The sequence below is a fragment of the Rhopalosiphum padi genome, chromosome 4 (assembly GCF_020882245.1).
Source record: "Rhopalosiphum padi isolate XX-2018 chromosome 4, ASM2088224v1, whole genome shotgun sequence".
Lineage (NCBI taxonomy): Eukaryota > Metazoa > Arthropoda > Insecta > Hemiptera > Aphididae > Rhopalosiphum > Rhopalosiphum padi.
In genome coordinates, this window is record NC_083600.1 from 1,054,241 (window position 1) to 1,081,633 (window position 27,393).

Genomic DNA, 27,393 nt, shown 5'->3' on the forward strand with positions numbered 1-27,393 from the left:
CGATTCAGATAGATTTCCTTAACTGCTACCAGTCGTGACTTAAGCTTCGTCTTTGCTCTTTCCTTTTCCCCTTGTTTACATATATTTATTACAATACATGCAAAGCATATTATAGGTATTATATTAATATATTATTATCTTCTTTTTGTTAAAAGAACCGCTAATCAACTAAACGAGCAAATGCACGTCAGTGATCAAATCTCTCTATCTTGACTCTGTTAAGCCCATATACTTACGACTTGATCGTTTATAAGCATATCGTTTTCAGTGACTTTATACATTTTTACTTTTTTATATACAATGTCAGAATAATTTCTAATTTACCCGGAGAAGACCAAGTTATATATATATATATAGTGCATACGTATTGATTATATATATCGTATCGGTGTACGTTGTATATATAAAAATCAATCGATCAAAGGCATTAGACAGTACAGTGCCGTATTTAATGTATAACTTATTCATATACAAATTGAACGTATCACGCATTACAAGCACATAACAGTGTAAATTACACACGATCTGAACATCGTGTATAATATACTCGACAATCTCTAAACCTATAGCGAATCATAGCTACATATATATACCTATACAGTTCAAAAAATAGTATCATTTTACAACGCGCGTAGGTATATGCTGTCTATAGGTATAATATAATGTATAGCGGCGAATATAAGTCGTACATTTTGTACATCATTCGTGTATATCTTTTCATTGATATAATTGCCTTGTCCGTCGGTATGATACCATATACAGAAAACTGATGCACCGAGATTTTTTTTTTTTTAATAACTGCATTACGACAATTATTATTTTCTACAGCGAGACATATGCACTATATATAATATTGATACGCGTATATATGTATATATATATATAATATATCAATATACACAAGCGGTAGGTAAATATAATGGGTAAATGTTTAGTATATTATTATTATATTCATTATATATTGTATACGCGCGATATGGAAGATGAAGTATTATTGACGCAATAACATTATTGCTACGCCGCTATTTTACGAGTTTAAAGAATCGCATCATATATATAACGTATAATATACGGTGTTCTAAGGATTTAACTGTTGTTTAGTTAAGACAAATCGTTAGAGGTACGTACCGGAGTGATTCCAAGTTTTACCCATGATATATTAATATATAAATTTAATATTTCGTCCAGTGGAAATATTTTCGCCCGCGAGGCACATTCGCAACTCGCGTCTAACTACAAAGTCGTAAACTACGCATGAGTAATAATAATATTATATATCTATATGTATAGAAAACGAATAATTAATCGCCGTGGCTCGGTCGTTATTAAAGAAATAGCCGTCTGGTAGGTGCACGTCCGTATGCAGTCTAGATTGTCAATAAGTCGGTTAAAATTTCAAGACCACTATTAAAAAAATTTAAATACCCGATAGTCTCGTCCATATATTATACGCGTATAATATTATATATATATACGCGAGAAAACGAGCACGCGACTTACCTGCAATATTATATTACACGCATATTATACCTATTACGCGTTTTTTTCTTCCGAACTCGTGCATAAATCAATATTATACGTTTGTATCGTATTCGTTATAATTACCCATATCATACAAAACTAGTCATTTTTCTTTTTACGGATATCTGTGATCTGTCTTAACTTAATGAGTATAACAGAAATGGCGCAAATGTACGCCAAGCAGTGCGCGAAGACTTTTTTTTAATAATATTCTGAATGACTTATATACTTGTCTAGTTATATTTACGTATGCACATTAGTATATTACCTGTGTGCAAACGCGAGTGTACATTATATTATGCCCAACGAGATGCGCATCATCCCGTCGGCAATACGCGTTCTGATCCATTAACTTAGCGTACAATATTATTATATTATATATGTACTACCGATTTATACCTACGAGTGGCTACCTATACGTTTTCGGACGAACTCTTTCGGTGGCGTCGCAGCATTATACAGTAATATACATATACCCACAATTATTGTTCCGTTAAGTACATAATGTTTCGTGTACGCGCGTATAATTAGTTTAGGTAAACAGCAGCTGCTGGCCAAGCGTCTCGGACGATTTGTTATTCACGCGCGCTATATTATAATTTATATAGTACCATATAAATATAGTATATACTCTAAACACATATATAGACTATTGCAGCAATATAATAACGAACTATAATAATATGATTCACGATTATACTATATATACGCTCTTTTCAATCGATCCCAAGCACGCGGGACAACTGTCTAATGTTAAAAAATATTCACGGGTTGATTATAAATAAATTATGCGTAGCGTTCCGTCCAACTTAATTTTACAGTAAAATAATATTATATACGACTTGTACCTATACACACTCCACGCTATACGGTCTTCGTAACGATACCTGTTATTTGTGTATAATAAATTAATAACTATTATCGAATAGTCGTAGATGCATAATATACATTTGAAATATTATCATCACTGCGGTGTGCCTGGACCGTTTTTAATGACGAGAGAAGGATATAGGTAGGTGGTTAAATATTTACACCCCTAAATCATTTCTAAAATTCCACTCCCACAATAATTAATATTAGGTATATTCATTGTTACTACGATAATAACTAAAATGTTATAACGTTAAGAATGATGAAGCATTCGAAAATGTAATGAGTAAATACGCCTATTACACTATACAAACATTTAAATTGAAAAGAATACATTATATTTGATATTGCAACACAAAATGTTTTTCTTGTAATTTTCAAGTAATAACACTTTATTAATGCAAAAAAAAATATAAATTTAAGTTCCTATTTGAACAAAATCACCAAAATCTAATTTTCGCTTTTTCACATTTGTGAAACTGTTAACAATATCATTCACTTTTATATAGCTATATTCATATTTATGTGCAATACCACAAATTTACACAAGTCCGTTCTTGGTCCATTCTCTAGCAGTTCAGTCAAATTACAGTTTAAATTTTATATAATATACAGATAAAAATAGATGCATATTAAGTATAGTAAATGAATTGAATAAATTACAACATTATGTATGCATGTATTAAAAAAATGAGTGCAAATTATTTGGATTTTAATTATACGCGAAAATGAACAAATCAAATATTATAGATTAAAATAAAAACACCGAAATGCCTCGAAGCACTATTATTAGAATTTAGTTACTTTCCAAACTAGCAATAGTAGAATTTTTAAATCTAAGTAATTAATTAAATAAATTATAATAGAATACACCATTATATTAATGATACTAGATAAAAATGAATCTCAATATCTTACATTATACAATTTAAATATAGTTTAAAATTATATTCTATGGGGGCAAATATACCTACCCATCATAACCCCTCCCCCTAAAAGTATACCGTTATAGATAAATTGCCTGCGTCTATAATATAATATTAAACTTGGCGTGTTCGACTTCATGCTGTGGTAGCGTACGAACTTAAATAATGTAAATTGGGCCCAAGAAACGTATATAATATATTATATACATGTGTGTGTGTGTGTGTGTGTATTGTATAATATTATGTAGAGATTATAGAGAGACATGCAGGGTGAATGAGTGTGTGCCCGATCCTACTTCATTTTGAGGACGTGCGCCTAATTATATTATTATACAAATATACAATCAACTATAGGTATTAAACACACATAGTAGGTACTCGTACGTTAACAGGCTGTTGGCATCGTATTATATATTACATATATACAAATTATAATAGAGTTATAATAATATAACACTTAAGTATTTTATAAGCTTCGTATTCGTATAAATAGATAGGTGTATAGGTATAGCGTAGAGTACCTACCTATACGCCGATAAAACGTGTATATAATATTTAATAATATACATTATAATATCGTTATAAATGTTTACGGACTGGCCCTACTATAAGTTATAACGCACTGCGGGCTGCAGACGAATAACGACTTGATTGAGATTACAATACCTAATATAAAAACCTCAACAGTATACCTATTTACGTACAATAATTTATTCAGTATTATCACGTATATTTTGTTTATAACTATTGATGTATATCAGCCCGTCGAAAATTATCATTCTATCGAAATAAAAAACGATTAAATTCCGTTTGTTATTATACTTATTGGTAATCGTATAGCACTCAAAATGAAATTTATTAGTCTTAGGGATAACAACATATTATTTAATTAAGTATATAAAATATATTAAAATAACTGCGAACACTGAATATACTACAGAATATTTAAGTAGAATTTATTATTCTATAATTAATGTGAAAGTATATTAAAGTTTACCACCGAATCGAATAACAATTAATAAGGTAAATATAATTAAAAATATTTTTGCATTTAAATATTTAGGTTCATTAGTTCTCGACAAAATTTAAAGAAAAAATATAACCAACAGATGTGATAAAATTTTATATTATAGACTTATAACATGGATTGGTATTCAACTATTTTAAGAAGAATCATAATTGTCAAGACTAATAAATTGGTCGTCATAAAAAAAATTAATAATAACAATAAGTAATAACCAATTAATAATATCTTTGATATAATAAGACTGTTATATTTCTTATGTAACATTCTGAACCATATAATGACGCGTCTTTTTATAAGTAAATAAGAATTTTTCAATTAAAAACACAATTTACTCAGAAGTTTATTTTTACCGTTAAATTGATTGCGTATACGAAGCAATGCTCCTTATAGTTTCCCGTTAATTGTATTAAATTGTGTTCATTATAGATTAAATCGTTTAATGTTTACACGTGCCGAGTAAAAAAGTTAATTGAACCACAAATTGCATAGCCGTGATGGAAACAAGGACTATAAAACTTCGATAGAAATCTACTTTAAAGTTGATAAATTCTTCAAACTGAAATCTTCTTAAAGTAAACAATATTTTAAACAAACTTATGAATCTCGCAAAGAAAACATTTCCGAATTATCTATTCTAAATATTCTAATTATCTTTTTAAATCTATACAAACAATTAGTACTAATGACTAATGACTATTATAGCAAGTATAAAACCATGAATTAAGACTCTTTTTTATAAAAACATATTTTTAAATCTTGAAATTTAAAGGAATAATATTATGAATAATAACTATAGTTAACGTTTTTATAATTATGATATACTCGTAAATATATGTCAATTTAAAATTTTTAGTAATTATATTTATAATTTATAAAAATGATCCAGTATAATAAATTCAACATTACATCTAGTAGTATTAACATTTTTTGTAAATCAATTATAAATTATTTAAATTAAAAAGGGCGGTTTTCGTTTAAAAAACAAAAGTATTGCCATAGAGCATATTGCTTAAGCAGTACGAAAAACCTAAAGAACTTGAAAATATATATTCTTATAAATGGTCTTTAAATATATTTCATTAGTACAAGAATCAAAACTTAACTAAATATAATATTATTAAATGAAAATGGGGGCAAGCATGCTTGGGGAATCAGCCTGTTTAATCCATACAGGGATGATGTGTGGTTGTATATCATTTACTAAAATTATTCGATAAACCAATGTATTTATATTATATGTAAAAATATAATTATTATGCAATAAAATGTAAGTTTTTTTTAATGCTCACAATAATTATATATTATAATTCATTTTGATTACAAAATTCGATAATACAAAATGGAGTACGAACGATAATACATTGATTGTTTTTGTTTTTGTTTTGGTACGTGTTTCCCGACGATGTATAGAAGAAAAATCAGCAGCGGACATTGGTGATCGGATGGAGGACGAGTGCGGCGACGGTGTCGGCTGAAGAACGGACGGCGAAATTTATCATCGCCGTCGTCACGCGTGCTGCAGGGCAGCGTGCGCGGACATCAACGACACGAGGTGTGATGACGTCTCATTCACAGCCTTTGCCGGCATTAACGACGGCGTTCTTGCTCGCGCTCCTGTTCGATGCCGTTTCCGCCACCGTTTCTATCACACGGCATCATCGCGGCGACGTGTTCGACGTATCAGGTAAACAACTGCGTAGCAAACAAACAATAACAAAAAATATCACTGATTAATATTATTATTTATATATTGGTTACGGAGGTGTAGTATAATCGTATTTGTATAAAAGGGATTTATATACAGTGTGCATAAGTGTATATTAGGCTATATAGTTACGTCCCGTGAGTTGACAATGTCGATGAACGCGAATTACAATAGACACTGAAAATATATTATTTTACAGTGATACAACCAAGAGCAGGGGAAGAGAGTCTCCAAGTCTAGATCTGCAAGGTTCATCAATTTTTTTTTAAATTTTATACAGATTATCTACTGGTTGGTGACCCTTGATCTAGAATTCTAGACGACTCACTTGAATCGTACTTGAGTATTCGTATCAAATTATATATTTATATAATATGTATATAAAAGAAGAACAGGACTTTTTTATGTTCCAATTTTGTGACGACACTATTTAATTATTTTTCATAGAGATGTTCCAAAGTTTTTGAGTGTCACCACTTTTCCCGATTTTTGATATTTTTTTTGTTTGGTTGTGGGGGGGGGTTGTATTTAAAGATTACGGGTTTTTAGTGGACTTTAATCAATTAAACGATTTTTTCACAGTTGTTCCAAATACTCCTACCAGTTAATCACTCTTATTACTTCCAATTTCATTTAATTTGTCCTTTTTAGTTATGAATATCATAAATTAAGTTAAATTATAATAATTATTATGTATTACATGGCTAGGTTTTAAATAGTTTAATTATAATAAAAAACCAATTTATATACAAATCGATTATTTAACACATGAGCGAAGCCAGGTCATTCAGATAGTATACATATATTATTGTAAATGTAAAACGTAATTATATTATTTTAATACACATTATACAGAGCAGGTACAGTTTATCTCAGTTAGGAAGTCACTGGTATATTGTATATTTTTATTACAATGTATACCTGTGAATATTAGCAATAAGATATTTCCATGACTTGTCGTCGAAAATGTTATTTTTTACGGTTAGGTTTTAAACGTTAGGATAGAAAATCTCACTTCCGTGATATTTAAACTGATGTGATGTGTATAAACGCGTTTTTATAACATCAGACGCATGACAAGGATAATATAAATTCAAACGTGAAATCTTTTGATGTTGTTGGTCTTTCGACTATTAAGGGGTGTTTAAATAATAAATTTAACCACTATCCATTAAATATTATAAGTAAATATAAATAAATATATATACAGCTATGAAACAGTACCGGAACACATATAATAATATGTAATACTAGCTGTATTTTACTAATAAATAAATATAGTATATCAAAATGAAATAATATATAGTTTTTTATAGGCAATAAAAATGTATATTAAATAAATGATAAAACATTTAATTACTATATTATACGTACGATACACGTCTATTATACACCTAGTTGAAATAATAAAAATAAATCCGTTAGCTCGCAAATAATCCTCATAATTTTTAATTTCTTAGTATTGCTCTTTATATAGAGGGTCAGCAATGGCAGCTAACCTAATTATGATCAAGCCATTCCTTCGATACGCCTTATATAGGTCGATATAATAAAATTATTACAATCAAGATTTTGTGAGAGGGGTGTATACATTTAACTATGTTTATAGACCATACAACAAAGTGTATAAAATAATATACAATTGTCAATGTAGGTAATTGTTGACTATGTAGTAATCAAGACCTAATGAAATAAAAATATATCAGTAAATAACGCAAACCTTATATTAAGTTCAAAATTATGTATATTTTATTTCATAAACTTTGCTTAAAATAGATGTAACTATATTAAAAAAACAACATTCGTTAAGTTTTTAACTTGAATTCCAAATAATCAACAATTTTATTAAGTAGCCGATTTATATAAGAATAATTTATGTAAATATTTAAAAACTTTTTGTCAACTTATTAAGTGTTTTAGGAAATTTAATACAATTTAGTTGAAAATTCTGATCGAAGAACAAGAGTTAACGAAATAAAAGTAATAAGGTAATATACACATATTATAATATGTGGTTTTATATTAGTTGCTTACAAATGGATAATATAATTTGGTCTGTTATTTGCGTTATGACGTGTCAACTGTGACGGACTGCACGGCGGATCGGCTCTTTGCCAGCGTGTATACGTTAATATCTACCACCTTGGCCGCGGAATTGAATCATAATAATAAAAATAATATAACGGAGGAATGGGTCGTAAATCGTTATTCAAAAATGAGCAAAATATATATATGTGTGTGTGTGTATACAAACGACAACAGTTAGAACAACTTATAAAACGTATTATAAAATTACAGTCGTAAAATAATATCGAGGCGTGTTGCGCTCGCACAACACACGAACTTGACACAATAATAATCGGTTGAAAAACCAACAGCCCGTTGTGCACAGGCGACAACGACATGCCGACACGCCGATTACAAAAAAAAAAAAAACTAAGCATAGGTATTTTATATTGTGGTGTTTGTCAAAGTGCAACATCTTCGTGTATTAATCGTATATATTATAATAGATATGTGTATGTATAATGTAAATGCATTTTTGCGAAACTATTTAAATATATATATGTACGTATATATATATATAGACGACTAACATATCTGCAGCCTCACAGCGGTAACTCACAATAAATCATGAATTCATGACAGCGACACTTGTTCGGAAAATATTATTATATTAAATATATTAGAGTATCTATGCGTGTATACTGTATAATGTATATGTATAATATTATTAATATTAATAAATATACAGTAGATTTATTATTATTATTATTAGTTTTTACTAAATTATTCCCAATACTCAATAGCTAATATTAATCGGTTGATTTGATTTAGTGGAAATATTTTTGTACACGACTATACAATATATATATGATACTAATAAATATTTTAAAGACGACTAAATAATACATTTAATAATACTATAATGCGAGTACATTATAAATTATAATAAATGTTTTAATAAAAAAAAATGTCAATGATTCAGTTTAAAGAGTTTTTCAATAATATTAGAATACTTTTTTTTAAGTAATTCTACGCGAGTAACGTGCCTATACTGCCTATATATCTTCGGCTAAAAATATAATGTTGCGCATATTATCTTAATATGAACCAATAACTAAAAAGAAACCCTAGAGTAAATTGCTTTAACACTTCAAAAAAGCCAATTCAAAACTATATTTAATAATACAAAACGTAATATTAATAATATAGAAAATTTAGAAAATATTAAGTCAATAAAAATGATATAATATCAATATTTATTAATTATTAACAATAGACAATAATGTTATTAACTACTTATACATAGCTTTTTTTTCAAACCAATTATTTGTCAAATTGTTTACTTTGATGTACCATCATGTTGTATTTTTTGTACCGATCGCATAATAAATTATCCGAACCCATGGTAGTCATAACATCAAGTTTTACAACATACCTGAAGGCTTAAACTGTTGTTAATAATTATTGTTATTAACATAATATTATATAGACAGCGAATGGCACGCGACGGTATCGGCAAATTATTAAAACAGATAAATCTCAATAAAGAATGACAGTAATCCGCAATCAATAATATAGACTCATGCCAAAAATCATAAATCATAAATTAAGTATTGTCAATAGGGTATAGACAATAGTTATTATAGACGAGTAAAAATGAAGATGTATATAGTCTGAAAACTGACAATATTCATATTATTTTTAACTACATACCTGTAAAATTTAAATAAGCTTAGGAAGGATTTTCAGTTTTAATAACAGTGTAGAAATAATAGTATATGTTCACCACAGAGAAAAAAAACAAGAATAAAAAAGCGGGCATTCTTTATAAATGGATATATAAATAAAAATAGAATATAATTATATTATACAACTGTATTAGGAAAACGTCTGATACAGACGTGTTATCATATTAATAAACAAGGAAGCAATAACTATTAATATTACGTGTTCTGGAGATGTAAATTATAGTGTTTTTTCCAACATTTAAAAGTTTGAGAAATTAAAAAAAAACAACCACTTCATCCAATTTTTAACAGATGAAAATGTTATATTTTCTGAAGCTCGGAGCATATTTATATGAACTAAAAATCTTGACTTGATTAAATACAAAAATTAATTATTATTAAACTGATCTCCCATAACTCGAAATCTTAATTAGATTCTAATTTTACACTGTACTAGCTATAAACATAATTTATTGGTGTAAGGTCATATCACAGAATAAATTGTATTTATATTATACGTACATTATAATTAATTAATATTTATTAAACAAAAATATACTATATAACGATAGTCGATAATCACTATTATTATTGTTGTTGTACAAGTGTATAGGTATTAATTACATCAAAAACGAATATATTTAATCGGCAGTCATTAATTAACTTAATACAAATATTAATAGGATCTAAAATCTTGGCATTAATTGAAGAATTTGTACTTTGTAACAAAACATTTGAATTTATATTTTTCTAAAACCTAAACATGACTTTCATGACATTCGTGTTTTCTAAATTTATGTCTTATCCATTTTATGTAACGGTAACACAGTTACGATCTTAGATGTATGAAATACAAATTAATACATACGGGGGAATAATTTATATAAAAAATCATTCCAACATTGCAGATGTAATTTGAAAAGAAACTTTTTGGAGAGTCATTTAAATATGTAGTAATAAAACTACCTATATAATATTCAAAGTGAACATTTCACCAACAATATTATTTTACAATTAAAATATTCGATAAATAAGTAATAATAACCTAAAATATTATATTAATATAAATATTAATTCATAAATTTTATGACATTTTTGAAATTCTAATACGAGTAGTATTAATCCAAACTTTCAAATGATGTAGAAAATTAATTTAAAAACGCATTTTAAATGATATTTGTTGACTAATATCTCATCCATATTACTCCCGTGTTTTAACTTCACCCTCAACCCCTTTCAATAACAAAACTTAACGGTTTTAAAATACGAATATTTTTTAATCAATTATTTTCCACAGACGTGAAATGTTCGATGGAAACTTGTGTTGGAGTGAGCAGCGGTACGGCGTCGTTGGTCGACGGCATCGTATCGGTAGAACGCGATTACCCGTCATCGGTCGGCAGCAGAGGCTACAAACAATCGTCCGCGGAACCGTTGCACAACGGCAACTGCAGGTGTCAGTGCATACAACCCGTGCCCGTGTTCAGGGACGACTTGCGGATATGCGTCGACGACTTGCAAGGTGAGAGCATTTATGACTGCTGTAGCGTCCTATTTGGTTGGATTTGAATTTCTTATTTTAGTGATGAACATAAACATAACACGTCCCTCCCTACACACTACATTATCAATACAATTTTCACTAATCAATATTTTTAAACTTAAACTAAATATAAAAATACCATGAGTCTATGTTAATGATAAGTACATTTTGAATGACATAATCATACCTCAATACTAATACGCATTAATGGGAATTTATCTTAAACATACGCGTTTTCTTATTTTATCGCGGCAAAAAATATTTTCCAAGAATCTTCACTACAAATATATAAATTTATTTTTATAAATTTCTTCCCATTCTACTCTGAAAAACTGTCGATGAATACTTATTAATCATAAAGACATAACTATATATATATATATATAGTATAAACTATGTCTATACTATAAACGTGCGACATTTTATTTCACGCGCGTACAATAATACAATTATTGTATAGCGACGGGCGACGGTGGACCTTATTGAACATTGCCGCCAAGTATTAGTCTCGTATACGAACATAATAACAAAAAAAAAATAATAATAATAATAAAGTAACATTTTATCTGGCAGTGGGCAAATAAACCGTGAAAAATTAAATCAGCCGTGTTACATGCGTATAGAGAGAAATCCGAGTATCCGACAAGAAACAATATGTATACGGAAGACGTAAAATATTTTAAAATATAACAACGCTAACCTAGTAACACGAATTCGATGAATCTAATGTGGATCAATTATTGATTTGTAATCATATCGTTGACATTAAAAAAAAAATTTGTTTGTATTTAATTTGAGCTATTCATTTTTTGATAATTAGGTATACATGATTTCGAAAAATTTCACGCAAATTTAAAAAAAAAAATATTGAAACACATGGAAATTATGACGAAAAATGAGAGAATATCACAATTTAAAAATTTTAGTCTTAATTTTATGTCCTGAAATTTGAATATCGTATTTGTATTACAAATTATAATATACATATTAATATATTATTATACATACATAATACATATATGTAATAGTAATTAAGTTAAATCATATAATTGCATACACTATGCGAATATATAAATTACGAATGCGATAATTTCAAATAACCATTGATCATCTTTTGCAATATTATTTTAATAATTGACTACTTAAGTCTTTTGTTTTCTTTTTAAGCCCGAATACTATTTTATCTACTGATAATTTAACGGCAAATAAAAATGTCATAGTTTAAAAAATAATTATAATTGTAATTTATATAAGTTTAATTAATAGTTAAAATATAACTTATACTTAGTATGCACTTAAATTGTTACTATATTTAAACCGAAAAATTGTATTTGTATTAAAATCTAAATTCGTGATATACATTTAGCATAAAAAAACCGAAACCGTAACCAAATCAGATGATGCTATATTGACCCATAATTTAAATGTATATTACTAACAATTATACGGTGTATATAATAAACTTCGTCACGCATTTCAAACAACAAGCCCTCATTTTTAATTTATCTAGAATTTATTTTGAATATTTTCCCAGTTAGAGCGATATTTCTTTTGGATTTATTTTGTTGGTTTTTAAATTATAGTTTCGATTGTTAGCTTGTCAACTTGGACACATGAATACATTTTTGATATCATGATAACCTATTACTATTATATAGCTTGAGATTTTTTTCATTTAATTAGATTATTCTTCGCTTACGTTGTTTAATATTTTTTTTAAACTGATAACGAAGCACGCATTTATTTTATTAAATTATGTAATTATTTTAGTGTAAGACATAACGTTTTATTATGGTCTTAATATTTTGTTTTTTTTAAAAGATACACAATTGTTGTACCAAATAAAATTGGTAATATGCTATTATTGGAAGTGTGATCATCAAGAGATGTAAATTATAACTTTGAAGATGTATAAAGAAATAAAATTTTACAATAGTCTACCATGTTGATATATTAAACTTCAAATATTTCCATAAATTGATCCTGATCAACATTTTTACAATAATATACATATCATTCATAATTCATATCAAGACAAATTATCAATAAAAAAAATATTGTTTTAAAAAAATTCATTTGACTTTAAACTGAAAATAAAATCGGTATATTTTTATAGGCCCAAGATTTTCTATCACTATTTTCCCAAATTATACATGTTGACGACAACAATTATAAATAAAATAACAAAATTAAGAGTTTTCAAGAATATGGAAAATATGTCACCTTCAAACGAAGTCACACGACAGTTACTTTTGAAAATATACCACAAGTCAACTATAACGTCTTATTTGATAATAAAGCTATTAATTTTTGTTTTCTTACAACTTCAACACAGTGATTTCCAAAGTAAAAATGTTTATAAACGATGTAATATATATACTATAATATACATCTATATAAAGCCGCCGATTGTGAACGACTAACTGTAGAAAATACATTTAATTTGGGTCGTAAAAATACATTTATGCATTGCCTGTAATCCTACCTATTTTATTGGCTTGTTTATTATTATACGGAGGCTGATGACCCGTTAATCAGAATTTTTAGTTCGACCTAAACTATATATAGGAAAAAACACGCACATATCATAACTCTTCGAGATTCCATTAATATACAAATTTTCTGTATCTTAAAATTGCAATTAAATAACCAATGGGCAATATAGTTGAAGAAAAATGTATTGAAAAAAAAAATTACACGTTATCATTTGAATAAATATTTTTATTATTAAATTATTATACGCGCAACTTGTATATCGTCATTACCAGATGACGATAAAATCGTAAATTATATGTATTTTATATTAAAAGAAATTCTAGTTGGCAGTTAGTGGGGTTCGTAAATAACAACCAAGTTTATTATTAATACATAAATACACTAAAACTGTCTTTAAGATTTTTGTTTTAAATGTACTGTTTATTGTTTAACTGTTCACAGAATGTTCGTTAGCTTCATTCGTGTCTGGCACAACGGTACAAAAGATACCTTACGTATTTCTACCACTCCAAGGACAAATCGTATACCCTAGTGCTGAAATTAAAATTGCTGGTACGTATTTTATTTTGGATAATATAATATATAATATTAATTGTCGTTTCAAAATAGACGCATAAAACACATAAAAATACGAGTTTTACTAGTTTAGTTTAACAACAAATTCCCCATAAATACATATCCAACTAACAAAACATATAGGTACCAAGTTTATGTATAAGGAATATAGAATTGATGATAATATTAAATACGCGGTATAATAATTGCATAGTATTATTTCGGCTAGTTATACTAATTTTTGGTTAGATATAATTATTTAGGCATATATTATTTATTAGGCCATTGACTCATACTTGCAGAATGTGCAGTGTTAATAGTCAAAATTAACACTACGATAAACTAGTTAATATTTGAAGAACATCTCACTCGTTTTTTTTTCTCCGACATTTTTACAAGAAAAATAAAATGTTCACCCAGTAGTTAACGTTGGTTTTATTATTAAAGTGATTAATTAGTTATCAAACCAAAGACAACATAATTATTCTCTGTGAGGTGAATTTTCGGACAATCTTTAAACGAATTATGAAAAATAAAATTTTAATATTTCATCACACTCTTATAACTCGATTTAAGATTAAAATATTCTTTAAACAAAACACAATTTTAGGTTTGATATTAGTTCAATCCACTCTAATTTTATAACTAACGTATACGTAGCTAAATGTAAACTGCTGAACGTGAATTTATAATACATATTTAATATGTTATAAGTACTCTTATTATTATATTAGTATAATATACACTGATTCAATATCGGTTGATCAATAAAAACTCGGTTTTTGAATTATAGTTATTTTAAATCGACGTTAAATATTTTATTGCTTTTAATCTTTGAGTTTATAGAATATTATGCAACTATATATTTTTGACATTCGATATGTATCTATACATAAAAAAAAAATTGTTCATGTGGCATGCTTTAGAATTAAAGAGTATTTTGACACCATTTTATTATTTTAAATTAATAAACAAACACGTTGAATTCATAATATAATATTATGTACTGCTGTATAGTGTGTATATATATACGTCTGTGTGACTGCATATATCTTACCTATCCAGCTATCCAATATATTAAAATGAAGAAAATGTATTCGCAATTTTACTAATAACAATACATATTATAGTGTTTAATTGAAAAGGAAAATCCAAGCAGTATTAAATATTAATCAGTTAAAAACATAATCATTATAATTTATAAGTTTTTCTATTGATGTTAAAATATACGCTTGTTATGTGTATGGAATACACGTGTCAATCCTAAGGGTATAATAGTATAGATAGTTATAAATATACTCGTTTTCTATAGTTATATATTTACTTTAAAAACGTTATAACTGAACTTATTCATCAGGATTCAAATTACCGAGTTGATTTCTGCACGTGTATCTACTCGTTAGTATTTTACATAGCCTCGTGGCATACATTTCACTTAATACCTACTATACTTAAAATTTAATACAACCATCAACGGCTATTTAATATTTTCTATACGTCTATACAGACAAATCCAAAGATATATATTGTGTATTATTTTAGTTTTAAATGAATTATTACTAAAACCAACTTTAATTTGTAGCTCACGACCAGTACTAGTTCTTACCACCATTGAAAACAAAACAACTTAGAAGTTAAACTAATTTATTTCTTTAGCTGGGAGCAACTACAATCATTCACTAATCAAATTATTGCCATTTGTATGTTTTTGGAACACGTCACAGTTGCCAATATGTCGTCTATTTTACTCACAATAATTTTTATCATGATTACCGTTTTTTATTTTCATTTGATAAGGTATAGATAAACAAATCAATTATTTTGTCATTTAAGCTCTCCAGTCCACTATTTAAAGTATTAAATATACTAATATATTTTACTATTACACCTTTCTTCAACTTTTTTTTTAAGATTTAGATGACAAAATAAATGTGCATTATTAAATCATTTAAATCCAAATATATGGTTTTTGGATACGATTTATAAAATATACGTATATTAAGTTGTCAAATGTTTTCATTCTAATCCATCTTTTTTTTTCAAATACAAATAAGGCGACTTCGACTTATGACTAATTAAGTTTTAAAACTATAATAAATATTAATAAATATTAAACAAGAGAATATTATTAGAAAAATCAATACTGTATTTAATCATATATACAATTATAATATCGTATTTGTTTACAGGTATGCAGTATCCTATTTGTGCTATTTCAAAAGCAACATACCTAACACGAGGAGGTTGGATAAATTTTAAAAATCAATCAGACTTTGAAATTCCTTTCCAAATACACCGCGAAAATGGACACATCATGTTATTGGTAAGTTCATAAGTATTTACTTCTATTATCGACCAACTCTATTTTATACATATGTATAAGTTATAAAATATTCAATAAAGATAAATAATTTTTTTTAGTAATTATTCGTATATAAATAAATTAAATCAAATAAACTGTATTGTTTAAAATGTCATTTCAACAATTATAATATAGTGTAACTTATTATAGTGTTATAATTAAATATACACCAAATAATAACGAGAGTAAGATAAATCGCTGTATTTATTTATTTAAAACTACGGCAATACAGGTTTAGAATACATACAATGATACACGATTATTATGTAAATAGATTAAATCTAGTAGAATATACCTGATTTTCTTCTTTTATTAATTGGTAGGAAAGCAACAATAAGCATTTATGTATATAAGAGTGTACGAATGTACGACCAATTAATCAATGGTGTTCAACTTGCTTAATAATTCAAAATTCAAAAATAGAAAAATAATTTCTGGTTTTAAATAAAATAAATATTGTACTATATTTTATGATTTATTATTAGATCTTTAAGAACTAAAATTGTCGAAGTTCAATTTAATACACTTGCAAGTCATAACAATAATATTTATCAAAGAGCATTTCATAAACAAATCCTTAATTGTATCCCGTTGTGTTAATGAGAAAATTATTCAAATATTTTTATAAACAATATTATTACTTACTGAAATGTTTTATTTTATTTTCTATTTTTGTACCTTTTTTAACGAGTAATGCCGTATAAATTAAAAAATATATAGAGAATATTAAGTGATAAAAATCCAACATAGATATTATTAAAATTATTATAATATTAATTTTTAAATTAGATAAGATCTCAAATATTCTAGGAGTAAAAACGTATTCTACATTTTTTCATCATTTTAATGTAAAATAATTTTGTAAAAATACAAATATTATTAGATTAATATATCTTCCTACTACTTCAATATATATGTAAAATGTATTACAATTATTTATATTTTAATATATTTTATAGTGGTTGGGTGATTTACAATCGAGGACTAATATTGAAGGGAGATTAGTATTGATCGAAATGATTTGTAAAGAGACATTATCACAAGATTATGACAGCACTTTTCATCAAGCCATAACACCTTGTCTTTCGTTTAGAATAGCAGGAACTCCAAGTAATAAAAAAAAAATAATAATAAAAGTATGCAACAAATTTTTTTTTAATAATGTATGTTTTTCTGAAACAGGTGTGAAAGAAGTTTTATTTTCAACTGACAATCGATCGTCGGATAATGCTTCTAGTTCAGGATTAACAATAAGCGAACTAATAGCTGTGGCAATTTGTTCTATTCTATTAGGACTAATGTACGTAGCGTCTATTTTGTTGTACTTGCATGTCCGTAAAGGGCGACCTAAGGGACGAAATGGAGATATAGAGGCGTTTAAAAATCCATTAATGTCAAACGGTATTACTGAAGAGGGTATAGTTAAAAACAACCCACTGTTACAACACAGTTACAATGATAATGAGGCCTTTGAGTCAGATGAAGACAGAAATTATAGTATAAGTACACAAGGAGAACCTTCTATGGATATGATAGAGAATAATAATATTAATGTAAGTAAAACAATGGGAATTAAAAATAATTTTTCTAATTAAATTTAAAAGTAATTAATAAAGTACCAAATTTATGTCTATAATTTGTATATTTATTACAGAGAAATTTAACAACAGCTATTGTACACCCTATTCAGTCGTTTAACTCATGTATTGGTCATTCGATGTATTATTCAGATTCAAATTCTATAGAAAAACATCCAGAAGAGGACATTTCAATAGTAGAAACACTGGATAATAAGGAAGATCGACCAGATAATATTAGATCAATAGTGTGTGCTAATCCAAGAAAAAAACTTTACTTCAATCCTGATTATTTTGAACTTGAATTATTAATGGTAAAAATAATTTAATTTATTTAATTTAATAAATAAAATAAAATATAAATAGTATAATAATTTTGGAAATAAAAAATATTTTTTAGGCTCCTCCGCCAGCAGCATTAGAATTTTTAGAAAAAATTCGTGAAGTGATACACGAAGCAAAAAGAAAAATAACAATGAAAAAATTCATACCAAATCTCGTTATGATTCTAGAAGATGTAAATGAAGACACAAATGAACCATTAAGTTCTTGCAATAAATGCAAAACTCAATTTAAAATTAAATCAGATACAATACAAAAATGGTTGATGAATGTACCTATAGAAGTTACCAAGCCAAAGAAAAATCAAGCTCCTTGTATTCCCACTGAGTTCAAAGCAAAAGATTACGAAAAGGATGGAATTGACTTGCTACTTGAGGAAAACGAAATAAAATCAAAAACTGACGAAGTAGAAGAAAAAGAAAAAGAAAAAGTATTAGTAGACGAAGAAGAAGAAGAAGACGTGGATGACGACGATGAGGAGGAAGAGGGTACTAACATAGAGTGCGATAGTTTGGAAAGATCAATGAATTACAAGCGGAAATGTGGATACCATACACCATCCGAGTACGGATTTGTTAGAGCAGACCTCAGTCCAGTTTTAAGTAATTCTGCCTTACCAATGGAAGAAGAACTTACAATCAGAACCACATATACTTATGATACTATCACGAAAAGAGAAAGCTATTATGAACATATATCTGGCCCGGACTGTATACGAGAAAAACCCAAAAAAGAAATCTTACCCGATATTTTAAATAGGTCATCCGAACGTTATAGTTTAGTTAGCGAAGTATATGTAAACGATAATTTTAACACGAGCATGTCACCTAATAATTCACTTGATAAAAATATTAAAAAAAAGAGTCCAGGACAAATAACCATTGAAGTTGAAGACTGCCCCGACAATCATCCGGCAGAGGATTCGGATAGTTTTGAACCAGATACGTTAGATAGAAATTGTACGAAAATAAAACCAAATTTGAAAACAGTATACTCTTCAGACTCATTAGAGCAATTCAATAGTCCCAAAAGCATAAACAATAATGGATTTGGTAGCTTATTAGAGATATACGAAGCCAAGAATGTCATGGCTGATGTGCAAAAGAGAAGGAATATGAGCCAACTCGAAGCCAAATACTTAAAACCAGATCCAAAACACTGCCGAAGGCAAAGGTGTCCATCGCCTTTATCTACACAAAAGCCTCCAAAAAACGTTTGTGTCAGAAGCACTAGCAAACCCGGAGTCATGCAATCCGATTGCACTAGCTCAAAATTTAACCGGCGAACCCACGATATCATGGCTGGTGCTTCTGACAAACAAACAGTCAAAACTTCGCCAATTGATCATAACAGATATGAAGACTCCGGGTATCTTAGTACTGAATCTAACGAATCTCTCAACAAAGTGGTGGCTACTAGTCTAGATACAGATGAATCTGGGGCAGAAAGCATAGACACAGATTTCAAATTTTTTAAAACACGTACAGACCGTAATTACTGTGATTGGTAATCAATAATTATAATTTATCCAAAGATATAATAGTTTCTTATCTATTTTTAATTAGTTAATATAAATACCGAAAATTAGATTGATTTGGAAAATTCATAGAACTCTATGTTCAAAACACTTAGTTTATATTAAGGTTGTAATTTATCAAAAATCAATATCTATATTATACCTACTATCAGTTAAATATAACTTTATTAAATTTCTAAAAATAACTTTTTGAAAATACACCATTTGATAGAGATATTTTTCTTTTAAACATCAACATAGTAAATATTAATACAGGCAGAAATATTCTATTAAGTTATAATATATACTTATTGAATATAATAATAAATACAATACTCTTTCTTAAAATCTTAAAATACTCATAACTAACTTAGTAACTACAATAAAATAATTGATTTTTAAATAAAACTAAACATTGGAGAGACTAACAAAATTAATTAATATTAATACCTTAATTAAGTAGCAATACACTTGAATAAAGGTATCACATGACTTTAAATTTGTATATCCTCATTTTAACCATAAAAATAAAAATATGTGTTCAAAGTGAAACTAATATAGTATAGTAAATGTATTATTATTATTTATTATAATATAATTATATTATATTATTATGTATTTAAAAACTGTAAATAAAAAAATGTGAAAATATATTTTCATACGAGGCTGGATTGAGTGCAATTATAGATTAATTTAATCACGTATTATTAAGAATTAATTAATAAAATATAGTATTATAAGCTTTACATACAAATCAATATCAATTTATATTTAAGAGGATGTTAACACACTATTTATTTTTTATCTCTAATAGTCTAATCTATATGCAAGCACAATATACCAATTTTAAGCTCAGTAAATCCAATTTTTTGTTTTTAGCGTAATATTTGAGTGAATCAACATATTATTATAAAATATAAATGTATGAACATTACCTATGTTTTTACATTGTTTTTTTTATGATAATTTAATTTTTCTGCAACAAATGAAAATGTAATATTATATACTTATGAGATTGATTTCATGAAAACATATATAATGTTTTTAATTTAAAGTTTAATAATAGATCAATTCACTCTAAATAAAAAAGGTCAATTCTTTAATATAGAACATAACAACATAAGATTGGTTCTGCTGAATGTATATTTACTATTTTGCATGTGGGTCAGACACTCAGACAAAACAAATAAATAGTGCACTGATACCTATTTAAGTGTTTTATTATTATCACTTACTTGATTCACATAGTTTTAAACAAAAGATGACAGGTTTATTTAGATTTTAAATTATTTTCATTGAATACATAAATTTCAAAAAATAAAATTAAAACAAATTTCATTGATACATTAAAAATAATATTATCAAAATATTATCCAACTGCTTAAATTATTTCATAATTTTATTTTTTTAAATTTTCATACTTGAGTCATGCAATCACTTTAGAGCTTAGTTTTTAAGAATATATATAAAATATAATTATTATTTGTAAGTACTTAGTTATGTTGCCAGTCCAATTAATATATTATTATAGATGTTAAGCAAAATGACTGATGTATAATTGTAGGTTCTATTTGTATACTAATTATTTAATCTAAAGATATATTTTTAATTTGCTTTGTATTACAAATGTAAAAAGGAATGAAAATGTAACATAAAAAACTTTTATTTTATGATTTATTTGAGTTATGTTAATTATTGCAGTATTTTCATGCTAGTTTAAACTTTTACATTTATAAAATTAAATAACCTAATAAAATTATTGTATTTATTTAATTAGAAATTTGATACATTCATACAATTATGATACAATATATATAATTTCCAGGAAAAATTTGTTTAAATGTATTATATGTATGTAAAAACAATACAAAATTAAGATATTAATTGTTGTAATAATTTATAATAGTTATATTTTATTACTATACCTCTATCAAATAACAATTAACTAAGTATACCCACTTAATAAATAAATAGATAAATTTAGTATATTATTATATACATATTTTTATTGTTAGATTTTATCATGTATATTGTTGTATTTAATTATTTATATTGTGAATAAATTGAGTTGATCTTTCACCTATGCAATATATAGTTGTTGAAATATTGTATTACTTGCACATTTTTAGTGATAAACAAAAAACTCTAATACAATAACTAGTAAACAAAACATTTGTTTGACAACTTCTTGGCAAGGTTAGGTTAAATCAGTCTAATACTTTATTTATGCGGTTATGCTATGAAATATATAAAAAAAAAGCCAACAATGGCAAATATTAGATTAAAGACCCATAAACATATTAATTCAACATTAACATGAATAGTAAATACATTACAATAAGCAAACAATTGTGTTCACTTTAAATGCAATAAATTAAGTTCAATTTCTCTTTAATCTATTTAATCTAGTACTTACCAATTTACATCGAGTGACATTCCATTGATCTCTTGGTATTATTATTTGTTTGTTCAAATATCTTTTAAATATTTTTCGAAGTTCCTTTAAATCTAATATAGCAGTATCAATATTATAGTATGTTGGTACTTTAGTATCTAGATAATTAATAATAGTGTGTTCTGATAATATTGTAGACAGTACTTGAATAAATATTTTTGTACACCCCAATGAGCTGTAAAATAAATTTAATTAAAATTAAAAAAAAATATTATATTATAATATTATTATTAAATATATTATATTTTGTAAACATTATTGTGTAATTAAATAAGAAACATACTCTGAATACACTTTAAGAATATACTCTAATGGCGATACTAGATCCAAATAACAAACAATCGTTCTTAACCATGATAAAGAACTGTGAACAAACCAATCATGTTTTATATCAAATTTAAAATTGTTCATCATCATATTTTTTAGATCTTCAAGACACATGGTACTCTTGATTTGATAACGTGAGATCAATTTAGTGCAATGTAAAGTCACTAAATCTTCAACTATAACAAAATATAAAGAACAATGTAAATTAAAAAGTATTAAATGAATGAGTCATAATAAATGTTAAAAATATCTTTGCAGAACTTATATTAATTATAAAGTATTACATAGTTTCGATTTATTAAGGGTGTTAAAACAATGACTACTTATAACTATATATTTTTATAAATTGCAATTAAATATTGGAGATAGCTTCAAGATTAATAATAAAAGTTAATTATTTAAGTAGAAGTCACTATTTACTAATTCAACAAAATTTGTGAATTTATTTCAGATGTAATTTTATTTTCAATATACATATTTAGTATATTCCAATGGTTTTTAATTTTTATACAGGCACATAGCGATGATCGGTGATCAGTAATTTATTTTGAATATTTTGAACTAGAAGGCCACTTGACATTTTTATGATAATACTTCTTATGAAATATTTATTTTTAGAATAGTGGGTACAGATACTTTTTTATATTATAACTTACTAATACATTTAATAAATATTATTTTCTAAATAAACATGAAATAAATATCTGTGAACAAAAAACAAGTGATCAGATGAATCTTAATATTTGCGTTCAAATTCAAGAACTTAAATGTAAATAATAAAAATAATAAATTATAAATCATAAAATGCATCAAAACTTGTTTTAATACAAATCTGAAATTATTTAATATGTTATAATAACAAAACATTATACAAAGGATCATTAGCAAAATTAATTTTTATGTTAAATCAATATAATCTAATAATAATTTAATACAAAATTTAAAAAAATAACTTTATATAATTATGTATCTATTATTATAGTGAAAATAATATTAAAATTATTAATAATATTGTACTTTTGTTAATTATACCTACAGATATTTAAAATTTTAACCAACGAAAATTAATATGTCAAGTAGAATTTGTTTAAGTATTTGAAGATATGTTTAAATAATTTATACCCTAATATACTTACCAAAAACTCCATTTTTAACAAATGTATCAAATTCTTTATCCAAGAATAAGTTTGCAGTAACCATAATTTTATCGGAATTAATGTATTGTGTCACTGTAATGAAAAATGTAATACACCAACTTGTTTATTTATAACTAATGTAGGTACTTTAACTTACTACTTACTATCATCATTGTTATTTATGTATACCATACAATTAACAAAATATGGAAGTGATTTAATTTTCCAATTATCAATGACAACTATAAATAAAATTAGAAAAATATATTAAACTAAAACCATTCTAGTATAAAATAATAATTATTACTTGTAATTATGTTCGAGCTTTCAGAATTCAAAGTCATACAACTATTTTCAATACTTTTTGAAATGCAAGTATTTTCATAACTATTATAAAAGTTAAATTCACTTTTATTTTTTTCAATAATCCAACATTCATATCGAAATCTTGACCAAATTTGTTTATTATCTTCCAATAGTATTAGATTAAAATTTGATACAGGTCTAAATAAACATAAGTAGTTGAAATTATCCTAATACCTTCAATGAATATACTGCAATTATACTTTACAATTTTGAAGTGTTTTGTAGAGTAAACCCATACACAAGATTTTCATTAGATAATTTTAGCCAAGAATTTTTTGTGACAACATTTGATAACAACTTAACATCAGAAGTAGCTTCATTTGATACTTGCATTAAAGCACTAATTAAAGATGAAGTTTTTTGTGATATTTTATTTCTTTTTGTGTCATATAATGTTTTTAATTGCTGTAAAATACAAAATACATCAACAGAAACAATTATTTCATGATAAATAATTGCAGTAAGATTAGATTTTGTTTTAGTATATTCGAGTGATTGGAGTTTTTATATATATTTTTACATCTTATATTACTTCTAGCTTAAAATGATGCCACATTCACATTTATAGTCTTTGTCTTATAAATGTACAATATGTAAATGTTCATTCAATAGAACCAATTTTTTGTGTTTAGCTTAAATATTGGAGGGAAATTACCTATTATTAAACTTGAAGGTAAGCACATTATAATATGTATTCTATCTTTGATTTTTTTTATGGTACTTTAATTTTTAAGTGAATTATGATCATTTTTAAGTATTAATATTTTTCATACTCATAACTTGTTTGAAAATTAAAATACTGTAAAAACCGACAAGAGAACACAGATAATGTTCTCACCTAAAAGTTTGATAATAGGTCATTTCATTCTAATATTCAAGCTGAATAAACAAAATTGGTTCTACTAAACAAAAATTTACCATGCTGTACTTTTATAAAACAAGATAAAACATGCAGAAGTAGCATACTTTTAATTCTTTAAGCTTTAATAAATTTGAATTGTATTAATATATTTGAAATATTTATTTTTACAAATAACCAAGAATAATTATTAATTGATAGGTATATCTAAATTAATTAATTTTAAATACAAAATTATACATATTGTGACATTACATATTCAATTAAAAGTCACTCAGTAATTACTTTTAAATTTTACAGAAGAGAAACAGCATTTGGTTTAGGTGTTTTCTGAGTATATCACTTACTAAACACGTTGACTGCCATGCGGCCACCAGCGTCCGTATAAAAATAATTAGGTATTGATAATTTTTAGACAACCAGCTGCTGCACGATATCATTCGTAGGAGGCCATACGGCCGCGGGTTGCCGTAAATTAATTTGGATTTATATTATTAACTTTTCCATGGCGCTACAATAATGATCTAGAAAATGCGCTGTGGCATAGCGGGAATAATTGCAATTTTTGATGTATAAAACATAATTTTAACATTTTTTTTTGTATTTTTAATTTTTTTTCAAATTTAATAATATATATATAAATTTATAATGACACTGAAAAATAAACTTGGCGTACAAATAATAAATATTCTTGAGGCCGTCAACATGTTAATATGATAAGAATAACTTTAAATTTAATCAATATTCAATATGAAGTTACATAAATTCTGAATAATTTCTGTTGCTAACCAAAAAGCTATGTATATTTATGAGTGCCTTTAAATTGAATATCAATTATATTATAATATACACAATTTAAAATATAAAGCATTACTTGTAATTTGTTTACACAAAATTTATATACAACAGAAGTTTCTTGATGTATACTACTAATTTGATCTTTATTTTCAATAATATCAACAGATTCAAAACCTTTATCTGTTCTCATATAAAGTTGAGGTATTCCTGAATTATTATGATCATTGACTATCATTTCATACACATTGGAATATGTTGTAATAATCTAACGATAATAAAGTTAAAATAAAATATATATAATTTTAGTAATATAATATAAATAATATGGATCACACAAATATAAGTTAACATACTAAACTAAGTGAGTATTTTAGATTGTTATACCTTAAGACTAGTTTCTTCTTTGACTATTATAACTTTATTATCTCCATATAAAATATAATAAACTTCAATTTTAGGCTCATTATATGCAATAAATGGTTCTAAATGTTTAACTTCAATTTCCACATTACAATTTTTTATCAGATATCCTTTGAAAAAAGTCATAAGTTTTTTTTCCGTTGTACAAATCACAGTGTCATTGTCATATCCTGAAAAAGAAAATTTAAAATTATAACTGTTGTTAAAACTTTGATCGTCCACTTTAGTGTTTAATTAACAATTATAATTTACCTAATAGTAAATAAATATTATCTTACCCAATCCTTTTATAGCAGCAGTTGTAATATCTTTATATGACTCTGGTATATTTAAAAATTGACTCATAGTGAAAAAATGAATAAGTTATAAGTAATATTAAGACTTAAATGACAAGAAATGATTTATATATAGTAGTTTGAACAACAGTGTTTGTAGTTGAATTCTAAACCTTAAAAAAATAAACAAAAATAAGATTAGTAAATACTTATACAAAATAAAAACTACTAACTCTTTAAGAGAGATTATCATTTAATAATTGAATAAGATACTTTTGTAAAATTAATACTATAAAAATAGTAAACAATAATTACCCAAAACTGCCGTTTTAAAAGAAACATAACATATTATATTAATTAAATATTAACTAAAATACACAATTTTATTATTAAGCACTTGCATTATTACCTATTTTGTAATAATAACATGGTACAATTATAGAATATTAACCACTATGATATAAATATATTTATAATTTACTAATTGGTAATATTAATTATTAGTACAATAATACCAGTTATTAAATTATTAGTACATTTAGTAAATAAATATTTTAGTATTTCACTATGTAATTGTAAGTGA

The 27,393-nt window shown here is 25.9% G+C and overlaps 2 protein-coding genes across 3 annotated transcripts; one reads left to right on the forward strand and one right to left on the reverse strand.

Moving 5' to 3' along the window:
* Nucleotides 1-5,550: 5,550 nt before the first annotated feature.
* On the reverse strand, nt 5,551-27,393 carry LOC132929555 (uncharacterized). 2 transcript variants are annotated; one of them, XM_060994984.1, is made up of 11 exons: nt 27,220-27,393; nt 26,814-26,983; nt 26,500-26,705; nt 26,192-26,380; nt 24,664-24,863; nt 24,400-24,596; nt 24,257-24,334; nt 24,093-24,185; nt 22,913-23,132; nt 22,591-22,804; nt 5,551-6,036 (listed from the first exon to the last, which is right to left on the reverse strand). In XM_060994984.1, exons 2-11 carry the CDS (start codon nt 26,878-26,880, stop codon nt 6,025-6,027), a joined length of 1,476 nt encoding a protein of 491 aa, XP_060850967.1. In that variant the 5' UTR covers nt 26,881-26,983; nt 27,220-27,393; the 3' UTR covers nt 5,551-6,024. The 2 variants fall into 2 exon arrangements, with proteins under 2 accessions (XP_060850967.1, XP_060850966.1); XM_060994983.1 differs by having other exon boundaries at nt 27,126-27,393.
* LOC132929554 (uncharacterized) lies at nt 5,899-22,563 on the forward strand. Its single transcript, XM_060994982.1, has 8 exons — nt 5,899-6,028; nt 11,081-11,305; nt 14,264-14,374; nt 16,567-16,700; nt 17,699-17,849; nt 17,922-18,292; nt 18,394-18,630; nt 18,717-22,563. Exons 1-8 carry the CDS (start codon nt 5,902-5,904, stop codon nt 20,166-20,168), a joined length of 2,808 nt encoding a protein of 935 aa, XP_060850965.1. The 5' UTR covers nt 5,899-5,901; the 3' UTR covers nt 20,169-22,563.